This window comes from Peromyscus maniculatus, chromosome 11 (assembly GCF_049852395.1).
Source record: "Peromyscus maniculatus bairdii isolate BWxNUB_F1_BW_parent chromosome 11, HU_Pman_BW_mat_3.1, whole genome shotgun sequence".
In the NCBI taxonomy this organism is placed as follows: Eukaryota; Metazoa; Chordata; class Mammalia; order Rodentia; family Cricetidae; genus Peromyscus; species Peromyscus maniculatus.
The window spans coordinates 89,335,627-89,358,474 of record NC_134862.1 but is presented as its reverse complement, the minus strand read 5'-3'; the positions used below and the strand labels follow the sequence as shown (position 1 = coordinate 89,358,474).

Sequence of the window (22,848 nt, the reverse complement as noted above, 5' to 3'; positions counted from 1 at the left end):
CAGAGCCAGGCGGATCTGTGTGTTTGAGGCCAGCCTGGTCTACAGAGAGTTCCAGGACAGCCATAGCTATAAAGTGAGAACCTGTTTCAAAAACACAAAAAGAAAGCAATACAAACCACTCACCTCATAGCAATACTGCTGAACTTTATGCAAGACTTTGTTCAGGTCCTTGTTCAACTGCTCAAGCTCCAGAACAATTGTTGCATATCTCCGTTGAAATTCAATACCAATGGGCATGGAATATGATTTCTAAGAAGAAAAAAACAGATCTTATTACAGTTTTGTCTTGTTAACAATGCAATTTCAATCATTTAAATGAGATGTAACACCCAGCAGGTCATTACATTAGCCTGTAGTCAGTGATACTGTTCTTACGTGGTAACGGTGTTAAGTGTTATCAGGAAACTGTCCTTGTCCTTAGGAATGCATGTCTGTCATTTACTCTGTTCTTTCATATTTATTTGGTTGCTTTAAATTATGTGAGTGTGTGTTTGTACATGTAAATGCCACTGCCCATAGAGGCCAGAAGTATAGGATCCCCCTGGTGCTGGAGTTGTGGGCGGTTGTAAGCTGCTCAATGTGAATGCCAGGAATTGCACTCGGGTCTTCTGTAAGAGTAGTATGCACTCTTGACCACTCAGCCATCTCTCCTGCCCATTTACTTCTTTTAATGGGGAGTTTATATACAGAGAACTTTAAAGAAGCAAACGCCCCTTTGACACCAGAGACGGGGCTCCAGGATTTGGTGTTGCCCATGGCTCCAGTCTTGCTCTGGTCCGGTATTTCCATATCATACTCCAGTTCTTCCCTTTAGGAACACTAAGTTGGAAATACATCATTTGCTTTTTGATTTTACAAAGGGTTACAATTAAGAGATTGTCTTGAGTTTCAGAAGAGACTTTGGACTTTGAAACAGTGTTGAGAGAAGACTATGGAGACTTTTGAAGTAAATTCATTTTGTATGTGATATGGCCATAAACTACTTGGGTGGGGAGAAAGGAAGGTAGCAGTTTGAATGAGGATGACCCCCACAGGCCCTAGTTGTTGGCACTGATTAGGGAAGTTTGATAAAGAAGTGTGACACTAGAGGTGGGCTTTGAGAGTTCAGAACTCCATGCCACTTCCAGTTCACCTTCTCTACTCTGTGCTTATGGTTGAGGATGTGAGCACTCGGCTTCACGCTCCAGCCACCAAGGACTCTTAGCCCTCCAGAACCATACGCTGAAATAAACAACTTCTTCTGTAGGTTTCCTTGGTCACCATGCTTTATCACAGTAACTGAAAAGCACTAACACAAATAATCCAGAAGTAGGATTTTGGCTATCAATATGGCAAGTAGCCTTCCAGCAGCCTATCTTCTCGCTGAAGAATGTGTGAACATTTCCTTGCACACTAACCAGCTCGCTATACCTGAAGATGGAGTGATATGGTTAGTCTTCACACACTGCAACTTTTTAAAGATATTTTTATTTTTATGTGTATGGTGTTTTGACTCTGGTGTCATGTCTCTGCACTACATGTGGCAGTCCCCATGGAAGCCAGAAAAGGGGACCAAAGGAATAAGGGGGCTCCGCTGTTAACGGAACGTGTCAACTGACCGGGCATGCTTTTTCGGGAGTGGGAAGAGTTCTGTCAGACACGAATGAACTTCCTACGTGCTAGAATGAAGTCACACAGGTGTAATTTCCCGCTGGAAATTACATGTCATAGGGCTGGGGTACAGCTCAACAACAGAGTTCTGGCTAGCAAATGTGAGGACGTGGGTCTGAATCCCCAGGACAGGGGGGAATTGTACCTTTGGCTGTCCCAGAATATGCTACGTACTCCAGGCTGATCTTGAACTCAAGAAATCTGCCTGCCTCTGCCTCCTGAGGGCTGGATTTAAAGGAATGTGCTACCATGCCTGACATTATCATCTTGTTTTTTAATGTTTTTTTTTTTTTTTTTTTTTTTTTTAATTTCATAAGCATTGGTGTTTTGCCTGGATGTGTATCTGTGTCAGATCCTCTGGAACTGGAGTTACTGACAGTTGTGAGTGGCCATGTGGGTGCTAAGAATTGAACCTGGGTCCTCTGGGAGAGCAGTCAGTGCTCGTAACCCCTGAGCCATCTCTCCAGCCCCTAATGTTTTTGTTTTAACTGAAGTTTAAATATAAAATTGCCCAAACATATACAATTAAATGGATTACTGCAAAGTAATCACACCTGTGTAAAAACATGTCCAGAGAAATAAAAACACCTATCTATGCAAAGACTTATACACAAATATCCACAGCAATCTGAGAGAAGTTAGAAATGGGAAAAAATCCAAGTGCTCCTCTGTAGAGGAATGGATAAACTGTGGCATGCTCATGAAGTGAGGTGCTACTCAGTAGTTAGAACAGGAACTTGGGAGGGGCAGCTCAGTGGTACGAGTGTAATGCCCTGGGTTTGATCACTGGCACTGAAGGAAAAAAGCAAGTGTGTATTCTGAATCCCGTCACTAAGTATGTGTATCTCAAAGTTGCATGCCAAAACCAGGTATGAAAGAGCTCAGGCAGACTGCACGATCCTATTTATACAGAATTCTAGAAAATATAAACTAATCTTAACCCATGATGACAGGTAGCATATCAATGGCTGCCTAGAAATCAAGGAGAGATTACCAAAGGAAATTTTAGAGTAGCAATAAACAATTTTCTTTTTTAGCAGTGCATATGGTAATGGGTTCACAGGCATATGATCACATTGTAATTTCAAGCAAGTACAGCTGACTGAGCATCAATTCTATCTCAGTAAAATTAGACACAACAGCCAGGTAGTGGTGGTGCACGCCTTTAATCCCAGCACTCGGGAGGCAGAGGCAGGAAGATCTCTGTTAGTTCGAGGCCAGCCTGGTCTACAGAGTGAGTTCCAGGATAGCCAAGGCTATACAAAGAAACACTGTCTCAAAAAACAAAACAAACAAACAAAAAAACCGAAACAACAAACAAAAATTAGGGAAACGAATGATAAGGAAACCCACCTAGGCCAATGAGGAGAACACCAACATCCTATATCCTACCTGTGCTGTTATTTCCATTTTCTCTCTGCCGCCATTACCACATTACCATAAAGTTAGTTTTGTATTATCTTTATTTCATAAACTATGGCAAAACAGGATATATCATTTGCTTTTTGCTCTTTTTGCGAAAGCATCATGATATGCAGCTGTAGGTAGTCAGAGCTCATCATAGAAAGCAGGGGTCCTGGGATCGTCAGTGAACCTCCTCCCTCTCCCTCTTAAGCACTAGAAACAGGGCTGAGCCCCCACTGGTGAGATTCATCTCCCACTGCAAATATGCATATTAGTTCATCTGCTGCTATACAGTACAGCATGCTGGGCTCTACTTGCTTGTATCTGGGCTGCTTCAAATATAAGCCACTATCAGCACTACTGTTGTGAACACTTTCCATACATATGGCTAGTTTTTTTTTTTTTTTTTTGGTTTTTCGAGACAGGGTTTCTCTGCGTAGCTTTGCGCCTTTCCTGGAGCTCACTTGGTAGCCCAGGCTGGCCTCGAACTCACAGAGATCCACCTGGCTCTGCCTCCCGAGTGCTGGGATTAAAGGCGTGCCCACCACCGCCCGGCTACATATGGCTAGTTTTAATGGATAAAATGATCCGGAGTCGTGGGTTAGGAAATTTTAACTTGTCAAATTTTCACCCATCTTTAGTATTAAGTCTTTAATAGACATACATGTTGACAAAACACCCATACACATGAAATAAAAACAAAGTTTTAAAATAAAATAAATGAAATCTTTAAAAGAGCATGAATGGTGTCTGTGTACTCACATTACTCTGAGCATTAACATAGTTGAGCATCAGTTTTTGAAAAAGTCTCACTTATCAACCCCAATCCTCCTGCCTTCGCCTCTGTGCTATCATTATAGGTGTGTGCTACCACACCTCGTTGCCAAGTTGAGTATTGTACAGACATTCTGGAGGTATGTTTGAATATCTTTCTGTGTAAAAACTCCTGTTGTCCACTGGGCTGCACATCTTTTTCTTACTGTGCACAGCTGTAAATGTTTCCTCTGACCCCGTGGTTTGCCTTTTAGTTTCTGTTCTTGTGTCTTCTGTTCAAAGATACTTAATTTCAATGTAGGTTAACTTATCAATCTTTTCCTTTATGGCGACTGTTTTCTGTATTGATTTAGTCTAAGGAGTCCTTACTCTAAAGTCATAAATATAATCGCTTACAGTCTCTTAAATTTTCATAGCTCCACTTTCCATTTCTAGATTTAAACCCCCAGCCATTTCATCTCTAGGACACAGTAATGGCTGAACCCCCAACCCCCCAATCCTGTTCAGACAGCCAGTTAACTCACTGCCACTGTTCCAAAGACGCCTTTCCCTACTGTGTCAACCACCTGTCATGAAGTCATGTGTCTGCATGCTGTCTGTCAGTCTGTCCGTCTCCCAGCACTGTCACGGTCAGTTACTCCAGTACTGTCACGATGTTCAGTCTTTCCAGGTACTATGGGGTCCACTTGCTCTACTACCGTGGCATGTACGTCTCTGTACCATGTCTGCCTAGTGTCCGGGAAGGTCCGAAGAGTTACAGATGGTTCTGAAGCACCATGTAGGTGACAGGAATCAAATCCAGACCCTCTGGAAGAACAGCCAGTGCTCTTAACCACTGAGCAATTTCTCCAGCCCCATATCATTTTAATATGTTTAAGACATATTTGAATAATCTAAAACAGAAAAGACATTGAAGTTAACGAGCTCAAACTTTCACTAACTCACCATTACTATATAATTTGATCCAAAAAATCTAGTTCAAAGCTATACTCTGAAAAACTTCACCAAATTTTTTGGGGGGTTGGTACAAGGCTTGCTGCACAAGCCTAAGGGCCTGAAAGTGTATCCCCAGCACACACACTGCCTTGCAATACCAGCACTGGGTAGGCAAAGACAGGCAGGTCCCTGGGATTAGCCAGCCTACGTGAATCCATAAGCTCCAGATTCACTGAAAGACCAGACCCTATCTTCAGACAGACAATACTGTGGAGAGTGACTGAGGAAGATACCTCACATTGGACTTTGGTCTCCAAACGTTCATGTATATGTATGTGCACATACATGTGGACATGAATAGACATACAACACATACCTACACACAGTCCAAAACAATTTTTGTTTTTGCTGAGTGAAAAGAAAACTTGAACAGATTTTCTTTGTAAGAACATATACTTTGAACAAAGTACTATGTCCAATCCTTTTGAGGTGAAAAATAGTGAAATACTCAAATTACTTGGTAAAATTAAAAATAAACCAACTTTTAACTTAAATTACTGAAAAAAGATTAAATATTTGTGAGTTGTAGAGGCTAGATGAGGACAGGGTAGATAAAAATCACTACTAGTTAGTATTACAACACCTGGTTAGAAATAACTGACATTTAGTGGGGTTTTGTTTCGTTTGTGTTTTTGGTCTTCCGAGACAGAGTTTCTCTGTGGAGTCCTGGAACTCACACTGTAGACCAGGCTGGCTTTGAACTCAGAGATCTGCCTGCCTCTGTCTCCCAAGAGCTGAGATTAAAGGCCTGTGTCACCACAGTCCAGCTAGTCTAGTGTTTTCTACCTGAAGTTCCTTTACAGAAAAGGAAAGAAAAACACTAGAATATACCTTTGATACTTTTAGTGTGCACTGCCTAAAAAAAAAAAAAAAATCAGTACAATTAGCAGAGTATTGAACAATTCAGATGTTAGCTCTTTCATTACATATGAGGGTGAATAAGGATTTTCTTTTTTTGGAAACATATACTATTCCATAAAAATTTAATACCTCGCCGGGCGGTGGTGGCGCACGCCTTTAATCCCAGCACTCGGGAGGCAGAGCCAGGCGGATCTCTGTGAGTTCGAGGCCAGCCTGGGCTACCAAGTGAGCTCCAGGAAAGGCGCAAAGCTACGCAGAGAAACCCTGTCTCGAAAAACCAAAAAAAAAAAAAAAAAAAAAAAAATTTAATACCTCTTGCTTTCTTTTATCTGAATCTAAGTTTGTGGGTTTATTTATTTATGTATACATGATAGTAACTGAACATCCATCTACTCACCCATCCTCCCATCCACCCACCCACCCACCCACTCATTTCTGTTATGGTTTGAACCCAGGTCTCACTGAGCTATATACCCCAACCCCAGGTTTTATTTTCAATGCCTTGATAAGAAAATATCTTGCTGGCTGTGGTTGCTCATATCTTTAATTCCAGCACTTGGGAGGCAGAGGCAGATGAATATCTGTGAGTTTGAGGCCAGCCTAGTCTATGAGGAGAGTTACTTTTTTTTTTTTGGAGACAGGATTTCACTGCATAGCTTTGCGCCTTTCCTAGAACTCACTTGGTAGCCCAGGCTGGCCTCGAACTCACAGAGATCCGCCCGCCTCTGCCTCCCGAGTGCTGGGATTAAAGGCGTGTGCCACCACCGCCCTGTCTGAGAGTTACTTTTAAAGAGTATTTTTATGTAAATAGTTTACCTGAGTTCAGTTCTGAGCACCTGTGTTGGGCAGCTCACAACTACCTGTGATTGCAGCCCAAGGAGATCTGACAACCTGCGCTGGACTCCAGGGTATCAGTATGCATAAGGCATAGACTCACACAGATACAGACAATCTCAGAAAACCCAACACCTCTACTAATTCTTTCTTACAAATAAAATTCACTCAATGTTTTGGACTTATCTGATTAATAAAATCTTTGTCAAGTTAACGTAAATATGATGACTTAGTTACCTTATTCTGAAGCACCTTTAAAAAGCTGTCATTAAGCCGGGCGGTGGTTAATCCCAGCACTCGGGAGGCAGAGGCAGGCGGATCTCTGTGAGTTCGAGGCCAGCCTGGGCTACCAAGTGAGCTCCAGGAAAGGCGCAAAACTACACAGAGAAACCCTGTGTAGAAAAACCAAAAAAAAAAAAAAAAAAAAAGCTGTCATTAAATCTTCTTTAGTAAGATGCATTGATTAGCATATATGATTCTACACTCATATAAATCATCCACGAAGCTAATCCATCCATGAACCCTATGCAACTGGGTAGCCACTGGCCTAAGGGGTAAGGACTTATCACACTGTGATTTACTGGAGTGTACTGACTATAGTTAGGAAAAGTGAAATCAAGTAATGACTTAAAGTAATATTTATTGCAAGCCAGGTGTGGCGGCACAGGCCTGCAGTCCTAGCACCAGGAGGCAAATGCAGGAGGCCTTCCAGAAGCTGGAAGCCAGCCTGCTCTATACAGTACACTTCAGGCCAGCCAGGGAAACACAGCAAGACCTGGTTTCAGAACAAAAACAAAGAGGCCTCAAAGGTTTTTCCAGAAGGTATTTAAAAAAAAAAAAAGAGAGAGAGAGAGAGATTAGAAGACCCTACCATTTTAAAATTAGACAAGTATAAACAAAGGGAGACAAATCCTCAAATCCTTACCAGTTTTTCTGCTTCTGTATTCATTTCCCTTAATTTCTTGATGTGTTCTTTTTTAATCATGAGAATTTTTGATAATTTAGTCTGTAGACAAAAGAGAAATGTTTTGGAGTAAATAAGACATTCAGGTATATCTGAATATATATTTTCAGTTTTCACTAATATGTTCTGATGGTACATTTTAGTTTCAATATAATTATCGCAAAGCATCTTATTTTACACACGTGAATAGTAAGTAAAAGTAATAGTTGAAACTCAGTATAGAACATATACTCAGGATACTGAGGAAGGAGGACCACAAATTTAGGCCACCTGAGGTTATAAAACAAGTTCCAGTACAGCCTCGTCTACATAATGAGATGCTGACTTGGGAAAGAAAATATTACTTTAAAATCTACTGTAACTAGAGGTGGTGAGATGTGCTACCATGCCTGACCACCTAAGCTTGATTCCCTGTACCCACATGGGGGAAGGTGAGAACTAACGTTTTTGTTTTTGTTTTCAAGACAGGGTTTCTCTGTGTAGCCCTGGCTGTCCTAGAACTCATTATGTAGACCAGGCTGGCCTCAAACTCAAAGATCTACCTGGCTCTGCCTCTTGAGTGCTGGGATTAAAGGTGTGTGTCACCACCGGACAAAAAACTAACCCCTCAGTGGGCAGTGGCGTACGCCTTTAATCCCACCACTCGGGAGGCAGAGCCAGGCAGATCTCTTGTGAGTTGGAGGCCAGCCTGGTCTACAGAGTGAGATCCAGGACAGGCACCAAAACCACACAGTGAAACCCTGTCTCAAAAAACAAACAAACAAACAAACAAGCAAAAAACCCTAACCCTCCAAAGTTGTCTTCTGATCCCTAAAAGCACAACATGGTGTATGTGCCAACTCCCTGAGTAAAATAAATGAATTTGTACAAAAATGTCTTTGTTAAAGGAAAAAGGGGAGGGAAGAAAGAACTACTACTACTACTACTACTACTACTAAAACAAATACAAATACAAAATGTGGATGAGCTCTGTCACATACAGTGACTTCTGCACATGTATATAGCCATGTGGCTACTTTCAGAGTTAAAATAATTGGGCCACTGAGATGGCTCAGTGGGTAAAGATGCCTGCTATGAAACCTAGGGACCAGAGTTCAATCCCTGGAACCCACATGTCGAAATGAGAGAACAGACTTCCCAAAGTTATTTGCACTATGACACACGGTGTACTCATCTACCCATCTCTAGTCCACATGAAATAAATAAAAATGTGATGATAAATCATTTAAAATCTACTGTAATTAGGATATGTTAAAAGGATTAAGGAGTCCACCTGGGAAACTCAGGGACAAAGTTCGGAGCCCTACTCGTATACTCCCGTCTCTCTGGTTCTGTGGACCAGCACCTGCCCACGTCGGACACACCCACCGGTGGTCAGGCTCTGGACGTGTGCCTCTCTGGTTCCTAGTGTCCCTGCCCCAGTGAAGGCAGTTGAACAACTAACTCCAGCTGCTAGGCTCAACTGTGCAAGTTTCCCAGGCAAGATGAAGACTTGAAATAATCGGTCTGCAGAAGGTTCTCATGACTCCAGGACAACAGTAAATAAGTACAAATCCCTTCAGACACAAAGTCTATTTCTTTCTGCAGTCAAACCTTGCAGACATTTCCCAAGCTTCTTTGCCTGAACCAGAAAGTATTCAAGAGAACTGCATACGAAGCCTGTACAAGGCTCCCTGTAACAACCTCCACTTCTGCAACCCTTGACATTTGCTACTTCTCTGTATTTGCATGGGTTTCTACTTCACAGAAGTGACTAGTTTATGCACTGGCAGAAAACATAAAATAGTATAACAGTTTTATAAAAAGTCAATCTGAGCCGGGCGGTGGTGGCGCACACCTTTAATCCCGGCACTCGGGAGGCAGAGGCAGTCGGATCTCAGTGAGTTTGAGGCCAGCCTGGTCTACAGAGTGAGTTCCAGGACATCCAGGACTACACAGAGAAACCCTGTCTCAAAAAACCAAACAAACAAACAAACAAACAAACAAAAAATCAATCTGAATAGCGTTCACAGCTCAAAATGAACAATTTGCAGACCAATAGGATCAAAAACTGCTGAGAAGAGAAACACAAAAGTTCTTAAAATCCTTTTTTGTTTGTTTGTTTTTCAAGACAAAGTTTCTCTGTGTAGTTTTGGTGCCTGTCCTGGATCTCGCTCTGTAGACCAGGCTGTCCTCGAACTCACAGAGATCCACCTGGCTCTGCCTCCCGAGTGCTGGGATTAAAGGCCTGCGCCACCACCACCTGGCCTAAAGTTAAAGACCCTTAAGTTCATAGTGATATTTTTAAAAACATTAAGCAGCTTAAGTAAGCAGTACTATGGTCATCGGTTGCTCTACTACTGGCATGTAAGTCTGTGCACCATGAGCATGCCTGGAGCCCAGGAAGGTCAGAAGAGGGTGTCAGATCCCATGGAACAAGATGACTTTAGTCACCAAACTCAGTTTGTGAACCAGGAAGCAAAGAGAAAGCATCAAACATTTATCCTGTATTTCTAAGCAATTTACACCATTAAGTAACCAAATAACATATTAGGGAAACACTTTATTCTATCCCTCAAGGATGGTCTTGCCATGTAGCCCAGGCTGGCCTGGACTTGTTCGGTAAACCAGACTGGCTTAAAATTCAGTGGTGCTCCTGCCTCTGGCTCCTGAGTGCCAGGAATTGCAGGCATGCACCTCCATGCCTGGTGATGCTTTTCTTATACAATTATTTCAGCTAATGAGCAAAGAAAGACAACAGAATGAAATGAGCATCTCAAGAACCTTTTAAAATAAAAACCTAATGATTTATTTTTAATTTAAATTTTTTATTATTTTATGTGTGTCAGTGTTTTGTCTATATGTATGTCTATGTCCCACATGTGTGCAGCACCTGCAGAGGCCAGAAGAGGATGTTGGAAGCCCTGGAACTGGAGTTACACATGACTATGAGTCTCCATGTAGGTACTGGAAACTGAACCTTGGTGTGGTGATATTGTGCTCCCCAATATGCTGTGCACAGGGGTCAGAGAACAGAACAGCCACTATAGGTTTAGGCAGTGGTAGCACACGCCTTTAATCCTAGCATTCTGGAGGCAAAGATCCATCTGGATCTCTATGAGTTCAAAGCCACACTGGAAACAGCCAGGCATGGTGACACACGCCTTTAATCCCAGGAAGTGATGGCAGGAAGCAGAAAGGTGTATAAGGTGTGAGGACCAGGAACTAGAGCCTGGTTAAGCTTTTAGCTTTTAGCAGCCGTTCAGCTGAGATTAATTCGATGAGGATTCAGAGGCTTTCAGTCTGAGGAAACAAGATCATATGAGGAATTGGCAAAGTGAGGTTAGTATGGCTTGTTCTGTTTCTCTGATCATTCAGCATGCACTCCAATATCTGGCTCTCGAGGTATTATTAATAAGACCCTTTAAGATTGGTGCTACACTGTGGTCCTCTGCAGAAGCAGGGAGCGTTCTTAACCACTGAACCCTCTCTCTGGACCCCATTTTTGCAATTGTTAAGTCTCAACCCCTGGGGCAAATGGCTGAGGTGCCAATTTAACATATCAAAGTGGACACTGGCCACCAGGTTCTCCCTGCATCCCACAGTTCCTACATGTTACCGAGTCCTTCTGGCTGGTATACCCCACAACAGGTAAGGGTTGAGGGGTGCTGAGAGAACCTGATAGCCAGGTTCGCTCTGATGTTAATGGGCATCTCAGCCATTTGTCCTGGGGTTTGAGACCTAACAGCAATATATTGAATGAATGAATAACTCATCAGTGACAGCCAGCCAGTGAAATGTCACAGACTTATGGAAAGTACAACACCCAGGAGCTGGGGATGTTGTTCAACAGGTACAGTGCTTTCCTAGTGTTTGTGGGTTAAATTCCAGCATCACATACATCAGGCACTGTAGTCTGCGACCCCAGCAGTTTGGAAGTGGAGACAGGAAGATCAAGGTCATCCTTGGCTACACAGCAAATTCCAGCCCAGCCTAAGATACATGTGGACTTCATCTCAAAACAAACAAAAAACAAAAAAAAGGAAAGAAAGGGAGAGGGAGAGGGAGAGGGGGAGAGGGAGAGGGAGAGGGAGAGGGAGAGGGAGAGGGAGAGGGAGAGGGAGAGAGAGAGGGAGAGGGGAGAGAGAACAGCATTTATATAAAAATCAGCCAAAGGGTGTATGTATGTGTGGGGGAGCCACAAACCTAACCAAACCTCTAGATTCCATTATCAACTTACTCAGACACAAAACCCTGCTACACAAAAACCTGCACATACATCTTTAGGGTAGAATCAGAATTTACAATTGCCAAAACCTGGAAGCAATCAAGACATTTTCAGTGAGTGAATGGATAGATCCATGGCAGCACATCCACACAATACACTATTATTCAGTGCTACAAGGAGATGAGATGTCAAGGCATCAGAAGACACAGAAGAAACATAAGTGCATATTCTGCCCACCCTTTCTCTCAGGCACAGGCATATTTCAGGAAATGAAACACAACCCCAGCACTAAATAGACGACCTAACACCCCAAATCCCTTAAGACTGAGCTGTTAGAAGGGGAGAGGGGTTAGCACTGTCCTCCAGTGCTGAGCCCGGGAGGTGAAGCCCTGGCAGTTTCATGTATTCTAGGGAGATACTTGCAGCCCTCCCTCTGCCTACCAGACTACTGAACCAGAGACCATAAAACAGTGGAGCTGGCCGGCAGTGGCGCACACCTTTAATCTCAGCACTCAGGAGGCAGAGCCAGGTGGATCTCTGTGAGTTCGAGGCCAGCCTGGGCTACAGAGCGAGATCCAGAACAGGCACCAAAAGCACACAGAGAAACCCTGTCTTGAAAAACCAAACCAACCAACCAAACAAACCAACAAAATAACCCCAAAAAACAAACAAACAAACAACAACAGCGGAGAATCAAAACTTCCACAGGATTCAGCATGCTGAGAAAGGGAAAGCCTAAGAAGACCCGGAGCCAGCGGGCTATGCAGGGGAAGAATTCTCCACAGCTCTGATGACTGATCTCACAGTAACATTACCATACACATTTCCCCTGGCTTTAGTTTCCTCTTTACTTTCCTTCCTTCTTTTTTTTTTCCAAGATAGGGTTTCTCTGTGTAGCTCTGGCTGTCCTCGAACTCACAGAGATGCCCTGCCTCTGCCTCCTGAGTGCTCTACCGCTCAGCTAGTTTCACCTTTTCTACAGAACAGTACCACCGCTTCAGAAAGGGCACAAAGAAAGGAGGAGTCTTTCCCAGGTTTGCCCAAAGTATAAACAAACCCATGTGTGCTCCTTCATCAGTCCATTCCTTTTCCTTTTTTCAATAGAGAATCTAGGCAGAGGTCAGCAGTTAACCACAACAAACAGAGTTTGTCCAAACCCCTAAAATACTCAGAAGCAACAGTGAACCTTGCTACACTCTAGTTTCGGGCGACAATGAAACAATATAGGCTCACTGGCTGTAACAAACGCACCACTCTGGTGAAGGACATTACACATGTGTGAGGCAGGAGGATTATGTGAAAAATCTTTATAGTCCTCTCAACGTTTTTCTGCACCCTCCCAGAAAAAACCCCCAAGACAAAACGAAAGCACCCACAAAAATCCAATACACAAGCACCAATAACCACGTCAGTGCAGCAGATGGGGGGCGATGCACGGGGCTCCCTGGGCTCCCATCCTCCTGGGTATTTCCTTCAGACTGTTGCAAGGGACAAGTCTTGACTCACCACCTGGATGAGGAATTCTACTGGAAAGCCTCCTAATGTCTCCGTGTCAGAGCCAGAGATTTTACTTCTCCAAGGTGACTGTCCTAATAAAGGATCACTATCCTGTGGGACAGAAGGAATCATCTAATCAATGCCAGCATCTTTAGAGAAAGTGAAAGTTGTTTAATTAAAATTACATTAAATCAATAACAAAGAAAATATTTCCAGCAACTATTTACTTATTTAAATATCAGTTAAAATAATATAGACATCAGTAGCTCAAGTCCTGAAGTAGTTGCCATGTGTCTTCATGAGAACACAGTTGATATTTGCAATGGTCGCACTACTGAGGGCATTCCTGTATTACTTACTGTAATTGGTGACTGGAGAGGAGGGGTATAATGTAACCGTGGAGGAGTCATAAAAAACCGAGAAGGCCGCTGTTTTTGTCCAAAGGCAGCAATTGGCATTGTCTCATGAGGTTCATTACTCTTTGGGAAAAGAGAATAATGCATAAAATTTGGAGAATTTGTAAACACTGTATATCAACTTGAAATACAGCATCTCACCAGTCCAGATTGCAGTTACAGTTTTAAAATTAATTTATTTCTTTATTTAGCAGTTTTTAGGGCCTTTCACATGCTAGGCAAGTACTATCACTGGGCTGTATCTCCAGCAGTTATTTTATTTATTAAAAAAGCATGTAAGGCTGGGGATGTAGTTCAGTAGTATAGTGATCACTAAGCCCTGGATTCGATCCAAAGTACACTTGAGAATGTGAACACGAATACACATACACACACACACACACACACACACACACACACAATTTCCACATTACAAAATCAAGACTGATAAGTACATCAGCAGGTTAATGTGTATTATAACATCAAAAGACCTAGATTCTAGTCTCCATTTGACTGACAAACAAAACCCAGATTCAGGGCCCTGAATAAGTTGATGAATTACGGCAATTTATCATGCAATAAGTGAAGGTATTGGGCTAGTCAGTGGGTACAGGTACCTACCACCAAGCCTAATGACCTGAGTTAAATTCCTGGGACCAAAATGGTAGAAGGAGATCACTGACTCCCACAAGTTGTACTTTGACTTCCAAACAAGTGTTGTGCTATGTGTGAGCCCGAGCACAAGCATCACACACACATCACACACACACAAAATAAATAAAAGTGTAATTTTAAAAAGCGAAGGTATTGATTCTACATAAATGTAGAATAAAACAGGAGAAAAATACTGAAAGTCCAAGGGGTTACTTCATATTTTAAATTTAGGACTGACTATACCTTAACTTCATGGCTAGAATGAAAATGTGTAAATTCCCAGATTACTTAGTCAGAAACAATCATTCTGTTACAGTAAAGTACTGTGTGGGTAAAGCACAGGGAGGGACCCTAGCTTTGGAAATGAGACTTAATACAGTTCTCCTCCAGACATGTAGTACACAGGGTTGGGAAATCCTAAGCATCTCTTTGAATTGAAACCTTGATTCTCTAATAAAAGACAATGTATAAGATGATACTAAAATAATTAAAAGGCACAAAATACAAATATACTACAAAACATTTTAATTAAGTTTAATAAAATATCACTCACAAGAACTTCATAGTCAGGAATGGTGTGAGTCCCAAGCCCTGTCCTATCGAAAGTCACTCTGTAAGTAGCATTTAGAGTGTCCACAGCATCTATCTGACCAGTGAACAGACCATCATGAACACCACGTAACCGTGCTGAGAAAAGAAACAAAGGCATTATCATATTTAGTACATGCAAAGAATTAATTGCCAAATAAACTGTTCTAAGCATGTAGTTTAAACCATTAAAAATACAGTGTCACTGTCTACTAATTTTAACATGACTGTGTACTTTATTTTAGGATTAGAGAATTAACAAAGCTTTTTAGAAAAAAATAAATTGAAATGATTCTTAATTTGACATATAAATGAAATCATATAGCTACCAAACAGATTAAATAAAGACCACCATTTAGAATATTGAATACCTAAAAAACTAACAAAAGGACTCTGGATATCATACTTTTTGTTTGTTTTTTTGAGACAGGATTTCTCTATGTAGCTCTGGTTGTCTGGAACTCATTCTATAGACTAGGCTGGCCTTGCATTCACAGATATCCACCTGCCTCTGCTTCTGGAGTGCTAGGATTAAAGAGTTGTGCCACCACCCCTGGCTGGATATCAGACTTTTAAGTGACACATTAGGAGTAGTTTATTTTCAACTTTATTTTATAATTTATTTTTATTTTATGTACATTGCTGTTTGCCTGCATGTATGTCTGTGTGAGGGTTACAGACAATTGTGAGCTGCCATGTGGGTTCTGGAAATTAGAGACTTGGGTCCTCTGGAAGAGCAGCCAGTGCTCTTAACCACTGAGCCAGCTCTCCAGCCCTTATTCTCAACTTTAAATAGGGTCTTGTGTATATCCCAGGCAACACTGAACTACAAGACAGCCAAGGATAACCTTGACTGATCCTCCCGCCTCTACTTTTATGTCACTGACACTTAAGTCCAGTCTGAAGTGACACCAGGGCGTCCACATAAATTCTTTAGCATATGTGAAAATCATGAGGACAATGGCACTGAAGTTTTTACAGTAGGCAAAATTTAAAGTTTATACTGGCTTATATATATAATATTTAATAAAACACATAAATAAACAAGTTAAGCTATTTAAAATAAAAAGGATTGCTTGACAGAAACACAATTGCAGGAGACAGAGACATTGTTCTGTCTGGCAGACCAATGAAGAGAACGGTAAACAGGAACACAGAGGAGACTGTAGGAAAGCCAACCTAACACGCATGCGCAGAGAAGGACTTCTAGTAATGGCGGCAGAGAAGCTGGGATTTCTTTTCCACATAAGACAACTGTAACCTGGACAAGACTGACAAAAATAACTATTCAGTGTGATGGAAATGGACCAAATGCAGAAAAGAAATAGCCTTGGAGCCAAGTACTGTGGTACATATCTATAATACCTGTACCCAAGAGACTGAGGCATAAAGTCTGTGAGGCCAGCCTGAGCTACACAGCAAGCCTTGTCTTGTTCAAAGAGTTCTAGAGTTGAGTGTAGTAGGACAGGAGGTCAGCGGCCTTTCCGCATGAATGAGGCTAGCCTACACTCCCACCACTGCCATCAATGTGACTGGAAAGAACGGTTTATTAGTGCAGCCAGGTCATAGAACCCATCAGGGTTTCTACCGAAAGGGAAGGACCCCGATGAGACTCTAGCAGTCAGTGGCAGACTCAGTCAGGGAAGAACAGGAGAACACCACAGTTTTCTAAGCTCAGCATGTTGTCCTTGTGGAGATGAGTGGCCAGCTAGCTAGCATGTGGCAGGGAGAATCCAGAAACTAGGGAGATGTAAAGGCTGAAATAAGTTCTCATTCATCTCTAGCTAACTGGGAAATGATGCAAATGAGCAGGAAAGAACCTAGAGAGCCTGCAGAAAGTAGAAGTTAAAGAAGACTTGAAAACCAACAGCAACTTTGCACAAATCAGTGTGAGGTCTTTCAAATCTCTGCACACATTGTAGGCTCACCACTGAACTATATAGACATAGGGGTCCCACCTTGGGAATCCAGATTAAAATAAGCATAAAAACGGAGAAGACACAATACTAGAGAGATGGCTCAATGGTTGAAAGCACGGATTCTAGAGGACTCAAGTTTGGTTGCCAGTACCCCACGTGGTTGCTCACAGCCATCCTTCACTCCAGTTCTAGGGGATCTGATGCCCTCTTCTACTTCTGAGGACATCGCACACACTTGGTACACAGACATACATGTGGGCAAAAGAATCACACACATTAAATCATAATGAAAGAAAGAAAATGGAGAAGACAGACCAGTAGTCGCAAAGGCAAGCCACTATAGCAAATTTAACCACACTGTAAGACAACAATAGAGTTACCATAGTATCATGTCTTCAACCAAAAACTAAGAGATATATTAACTAGGAAATATGATTCTAACTCAGGAAAAAATATATAGCAAGGAAGGAGCAGTGAATATATGTGAATATAATAAAAATATACTGTACGTATGTATAAAATTCTCAGAGAACAAAAATAAAAGTGTATATATAGTGGGGCTGGAGAGATGGCTCAGTGCTTAAGAGTACTTGCTGCTCCTGCAGAAGACCCAGGTTTGGTTCCCAGCACCTACATCGTGGCTAACAACTGTCTATAACTCTAGTCTCAAGTGATCCAACGTTCTCTTCTAGACGCTGATGGAGCTGGAAGATCTCTCCAGTCCTGCCCAGCCCTGCAGGCCGCAGCTGCTTATAGAATAATCATTCACAGGCTTGCTACTAACTGCAAATGCTATGGCCTACTGGCTCAGGTTTCTTGCTAGCTAGCTCTTACAACTTAACCCATTTCTATTAATCTATGCACTGCCATCTGGCTTCATGGCTTACTGGTTCTTTCACATCTTGCTTCTCATGGTGGTGGCTCAAAGCACCTCCTGACTCTACCCTTCCTCTTCCCGGCATTCTTAGTTTGCCTGCCCCGCCTATACTTTCTGCCTGGCTACTGGTCAGTCAGCATTTTATTAAACCAGTTCCAGTGACAAACCTTTACAGTGCACAAGCACATTATCCCACAGCACTCTGAGGACACTAGACACAGACATACATGCAGACAAAACATGCATACACACATAATAAAATTTGCAGTTCTGGTCTTATTTTTTCCTCCCAAGACGGGGGCTTTTCTGTGTGGCTGTCCTAGAACTCATCTAGACTAGGCTGGCCTCAAACTCAGAGATTTACCTGCCTCTGCTGGGATTAAAGGCGTGTGTCACCATGCCAGCTACAGTTCTGGTCTTTGAAGCTAGGGCCTTATGCATGCTAGACAAGTGCTCTACCACATATTATAGCCCGAAATGTGACATTTTCATCTTATTTTCCTCTTTGCTATAACTGAGGTGAGTATGCAGAATCTCACCTATAAAATCAACAAATCTTGTATCTTACAAAAAAAATTTTGAGGGGCTTTTTTTTTTTTTTTTTAAACAAGGTCTATGTAACCCTGCCTGTCTTAGAACTCAAGACCTGTCTGCCTCTGAGTATTAGAGTTAAAGCAGGTGTGTGTCATCATCACCACCTGCTTAACTGTGTGAAGTGAGGTAGGTAGTGCTCTATGTTACCTCTAGCTGGCACTGATGCAAGCATCCTGCTCTGGATTCCAGCACAGCTAAGTCTTCAGGTGTGTGCCACCACACACTGCCTCCACCTTATAGTTTTGAACAAACAGCCTACTGAATAACTTAGTTTTATTCAATTATTAGAAATCGATTATTTCTAGACCCAAATATAACAAGAACAATGCTGCTTGTGAATTAACTAGATAAGGCTGGTTAGGAAACAGATAGTGTAGAAGCAAGACAGAATAATTTTAAAAATTTAAATGTATATAAGCTATATTTATTCCAATGAAACATATTTCATCTTTATAGCAGTTTGCTTTATTTTTTACTTCTTTCTTTCTTTTTTTTGAGGTTCTGGGGATTAAATTATTACTTGTGCTAGAGAAGCACTTTCGAGTAAGCTACATCCCTAACCCTTTTCTATTTTGAGACAAGGTCTTGCTATGTAGGTAGGCCAGGGTGACCTCAGCTTTCCATGGAGCAGGGATAATGGGCATTTGCCACTATGCCTGGCTACTTTAGTTCATACTGTAGTAGATACTATTGAAGTAATATACATATCTTTAATGTACTTACTTTTATTTTCTGTAAATGAGTGTGTGCCCACATGCCTGTATGTGTATCACATGCATGACTGGTACCCTCAGAGGCCAGAAGTGGGCATCAGATCCCACTGGAACAGGTTGTAAGCTGCTGTGCAGGTGCTGGGAACGGAAGCCAAGATCTCTGCAAAAGCTGCAAGTGCTTTTAACCACTGAGGCAGCGCTTCAGCCCACTAGTATTTCTTCACTATAGTGAACTGCTAGAGAACCAGAGCTACACTTCCTAAATTTCTAATAGATGCAATCTTGGCTACAACGTGGAAGTGACTCATAATAACCTGTTTTCACTTACCTGTAACTTTGGTTCCAATGACCAAGGGTAGAGGAATTTCATCTGGGAGATCTTTGAATTGTGAAACATCTGCAACTTTCCTTTGTTGTAAGAGCCGGATTTTCTGCCGTTTCTGTTTTAATGCTGATCTCTCTTCCTCAAAAAATGCAGAAGAACATCTAGAATAAATTACACACATCATATAAACCAAGCCAGGCCAACTGTTATAGTACACACCTATTGTATTTATAGTAGGTGTATAAATGTAATAAACTGTTTAAGTGTATAATCAGACGAATTTTGAGGAGCTGGTGAGAAGGCTCAGTGTTAGGGTACTTGCTATGCAAGCAAGACTGAAGTCTGGACCCCCAGAACCTGTGTAAATGCTAGTTGGGCACAGAAGCCTGCCTTGAATTGTAAGCTAGAAAGGCTGAGATGGGATCGAACTAGCTGGAGTCTCAAAGAATAAGGTGAGGCTGGATGCAGTGGCGCACGCCTTGAATGCCAGCATGCTGAGGCAGAGGCAGGTGGATCTCTGTGGGTTCAAGGCAGGTACTGTCAATCTTACTATTTTAATACTTCAGTTGATACCTGATAAATGTTGTCCTTCATTTCTTTGTTTTTTTCAGACTCTCTTTACTTGACTTCTCCCCTAGCAAATAAAACTTGGGGGAGGCGACCAGAGGGCGGGAGACAGTTCTCACTGTGTCACTCTCTGACCTGGGGCTCACTATATGACCCATGCTAGCCTGGAGCTTAGAGATCTGCCACCACACCTTTATGCAAATATAAAATTTAGGATGAACTCATTGTAAAAACAAACATGAGGAGGGGCTTGGTATGTATACTGATGCAGAACATCTTGTATTTGTCTGATATGTTCTAAGACCTAAGTTTGATCTCCAGCATAGAGGCTGAAAGGGGGTCTGATACTTTTACAGTGCTGTTTTATTTTTTTATTTTTTTGGTTTTTTGAGACAGGGTTTCTCTGTGTAGCTTTGTGCCTTTCCTGGAACTCACTTGGTAGCCCAGGCTGGCCTCGAACTCACAAAGATCCACCTGGCTCTGCCTCCCGAGTGCTGGGATTAAAGGCGTGCACCACAACCGCCCGGCTCAGTGCTGTTTTAATTTATAGATTAATTTAAGATATTGAATTTTCCTTTCCAAGATCATGTCTTCTTCATATTTGTTCATGTGTCATGTTCCTTCCTGGTAGTTTCACTTGTTTCCTTCCTTTTTATATTATGACTAAATGGAATTTTTAAAATGTTTACATTTATTTATTTGAGTGTGTATGCATGCACACGCACAGATACGGTATGGTGTGCAAGTGGAAATCAGAGCATAACTTATGAGGTCTGTTCTTACTTTTCACTGCTGCAAGCCACAAAAATATATGAAGTAGGATTTCAGCTGATTATGACAAGCTAATACCTGGAAGAAGCCAAGGGCCTTCCAGAGGTCAAACTGAGGCTCAAGAAGTCTTGGTGATATTGGCTTTTGATTATTAGCCGTTTCCTACTATGAACTTCTTGTGTGCTATTGTAGCCTTTCCATCGTTCATTGGGCACAATTTCCCCTCTACTAAAGGAATATTTAGATAACCTTCTGTGCAGTAATGCAGCTAGGATTCCTAATTTCAGGCCCTTCTGTCATTATCCTCATTAGCAGCATCCAGCCAGGACCATCCCAGACAGGACCATCCAGGACTGACAAAAGTATCTTATCAGAACAGACTTAAGTGTCCAGACTGTTTGAGAAGGCCTAGCGGATGTGCTAATTAAGCTTAACTTTCTCCCTTTCCAAAGTCTTATCTCTAGTTTTAGATCCACCTTTAACTATTAACTCACAACTAAAGGGTTTCTACTTACAGGTACATCGAGCTGACTCAGGCTGCCCAGCCACCAAGGGCACTCCCCTGCCCTGCCAGAAAGCAGCAGCCAAGATAGCTTGGACAGATAAGGGGCCACAGGAAAACAAGGCAGTTTTATTTTCACTTGTCACTGATAGACTCCTAACACTTTACCTAACCACTTCTAAGAATACAGTTGAGCACATAAAATCCCCCTTGCTCAGATATTAACTGAATTTAGCCCTCAGTTGATTCTATTCCCCATTAGTCACTTCCCTTTTGGGCTGCAGATCATGGCTGGCAATTACTGCTCTTTTGTGTGGATTGTATTGCCCCTTCTTTTTGACCCTGAGGGAAGTCAAGCCTGGTGACCTTACTTTAACCAGAGCATTGCTATTGCATGGGTATATAACTGTAATCCTCAGAGTCTTGGGAGGACTAGACAGAGAAGAGAAAAGAGAATGGAGGAACTAGATGAGTAAGAACTGGAGGGGAAAGAACTACATGGGAAAGAACTAGATTGAAGGGCTAGAAGAGAATATTAGAGGAATAAGATAGAAGAGGAGGAAGAGCCAGATGGGAAAGAACAAGGTGAGAAAGAATGAGATGGGAGAGGAGCTGATATGGGAAAGAACTAGATGGATGAGAACCTAGATGGGGCAGAGCTAGGATGAGAGAATTAAGATAAAATTTAGAGGGGACAGCAGATAAATGTAGAGAGAAATCAGGCAAGAAAGGAGCTAAGCGTGAGAGCAGAACTGAAGCTGTGCAGACAGAATTTTATCCCAGAGGAATAAAAGTAGACGGACAAAAGAACATGGTGTACTTAGATTCTTTTCCCAAAAATAATTCTCACTGTTCGTAGCTTCTCTTCTGAGTCCCTGGGAAGAAGACTATTAAGGCTGGTCCTTAATAATTTTCGAGATTTCACCATCCGGGTCCCCATGACTGAAGTCAGGTTGTCAGGACGGGCAGCCAGTCCCTTACCTGCTGAGCCATCTTCCTGGTTTATACCAATTGATTTTTTTCCTTAAGAGAGTGTGTGTGTGTGTGTGTGTGTGTGTGTGTGTGTGTACATATGTATAAACACATATATGCATGCATTTATTATAGTGTGTGTCCAAGGAATCTAGAAGAGAAGGTATCATGTCCTCTGGAATTGGAGTTACAGACTGTTATAAGCCACCATTTAGTGCTGAGAACCAAATCTGTGTCTTGTGTCTTCACACTGAACCATCTCTCCAGACCCTCAGTTGAGTTTTGAAATTAGGGTATTTCTGAAAGTTTACTGTATTACTAAGTTGTACTATAATTTGACTTCCTTAAGGAAAAAAAAACCTTACAAACTTTTATGTACAAAGACTTCATGTTATATACATGTATGAAATTCTCAAAGAATAAAAAAATATATGAGATGAGATGGCTCAGCCAATAAAGGAGTTTGCCATCAAGTCTGACCACTTGAGTTTCATCCCCAGGGTCTACATGGTAGAAGATAACTGAAACCAACTCCCACATATTATCCCAACCTTCACAAGTGTACCATAGCATCCTTGTGTGGTGGGTACACAGACACAAAGTTAATACATGTGAAAAATATGCATAAGACCTTATAGCTTCCTTAAATATTTTCCAGGACAAGTAAACAGTATTTTGGGGGTGGACTGGGAACACAGCTCGATTAGTACAGGGCCTGACCAGCATGTACAAATTCTTGAATTAACAAAACTGGGCATAATATTTCACACCTCTAATCCCAACA

At 41.9% G+C, this 22,848-nt stretch overlaps 1 protein-coding gene across 3 annotated transcripts in view; it reads right to left on the bottom strand.

Moving 5' to 3' along the window:
• The window catches only part of Lin9 (lin-9 DREAM MuvB core complex component), a 52,262-nt gene that overhangs the window by 7,220 nt on the left and 22,194 nt on the right, over positions 1-22,848 (bottom strand). For all 3 annotated transcript variants that reach the window (XM_006974188.4, XM_015992993.3, XM_042258721.2), the window contains 6 exons: positions 19,256-19,413; positions 14,790-14,923; positions 13,547-13,666; positions 13,197-13,298; positions 7,445-7,525; positions 124-249 (listed from right to left, as the gene is read on the bottom strand). In XM_006974188.4, coding sequence (XP_006974250.1) covers positions 124-249; positions 7,445-7,525; positions 13,197-13,298; positions 13,547-13,666; positions 14,790-14,923; positions 19,256-19,413 — 721 coding nt within the window. The remainder of the gene's footprint in view (positions 1-123; positions 250-7,444; positions 7,526-13,196; positions 13,299-13,546; positions 13,667-14,789; positions 14,924-19,255; positions 19,414-22,848) is intronic.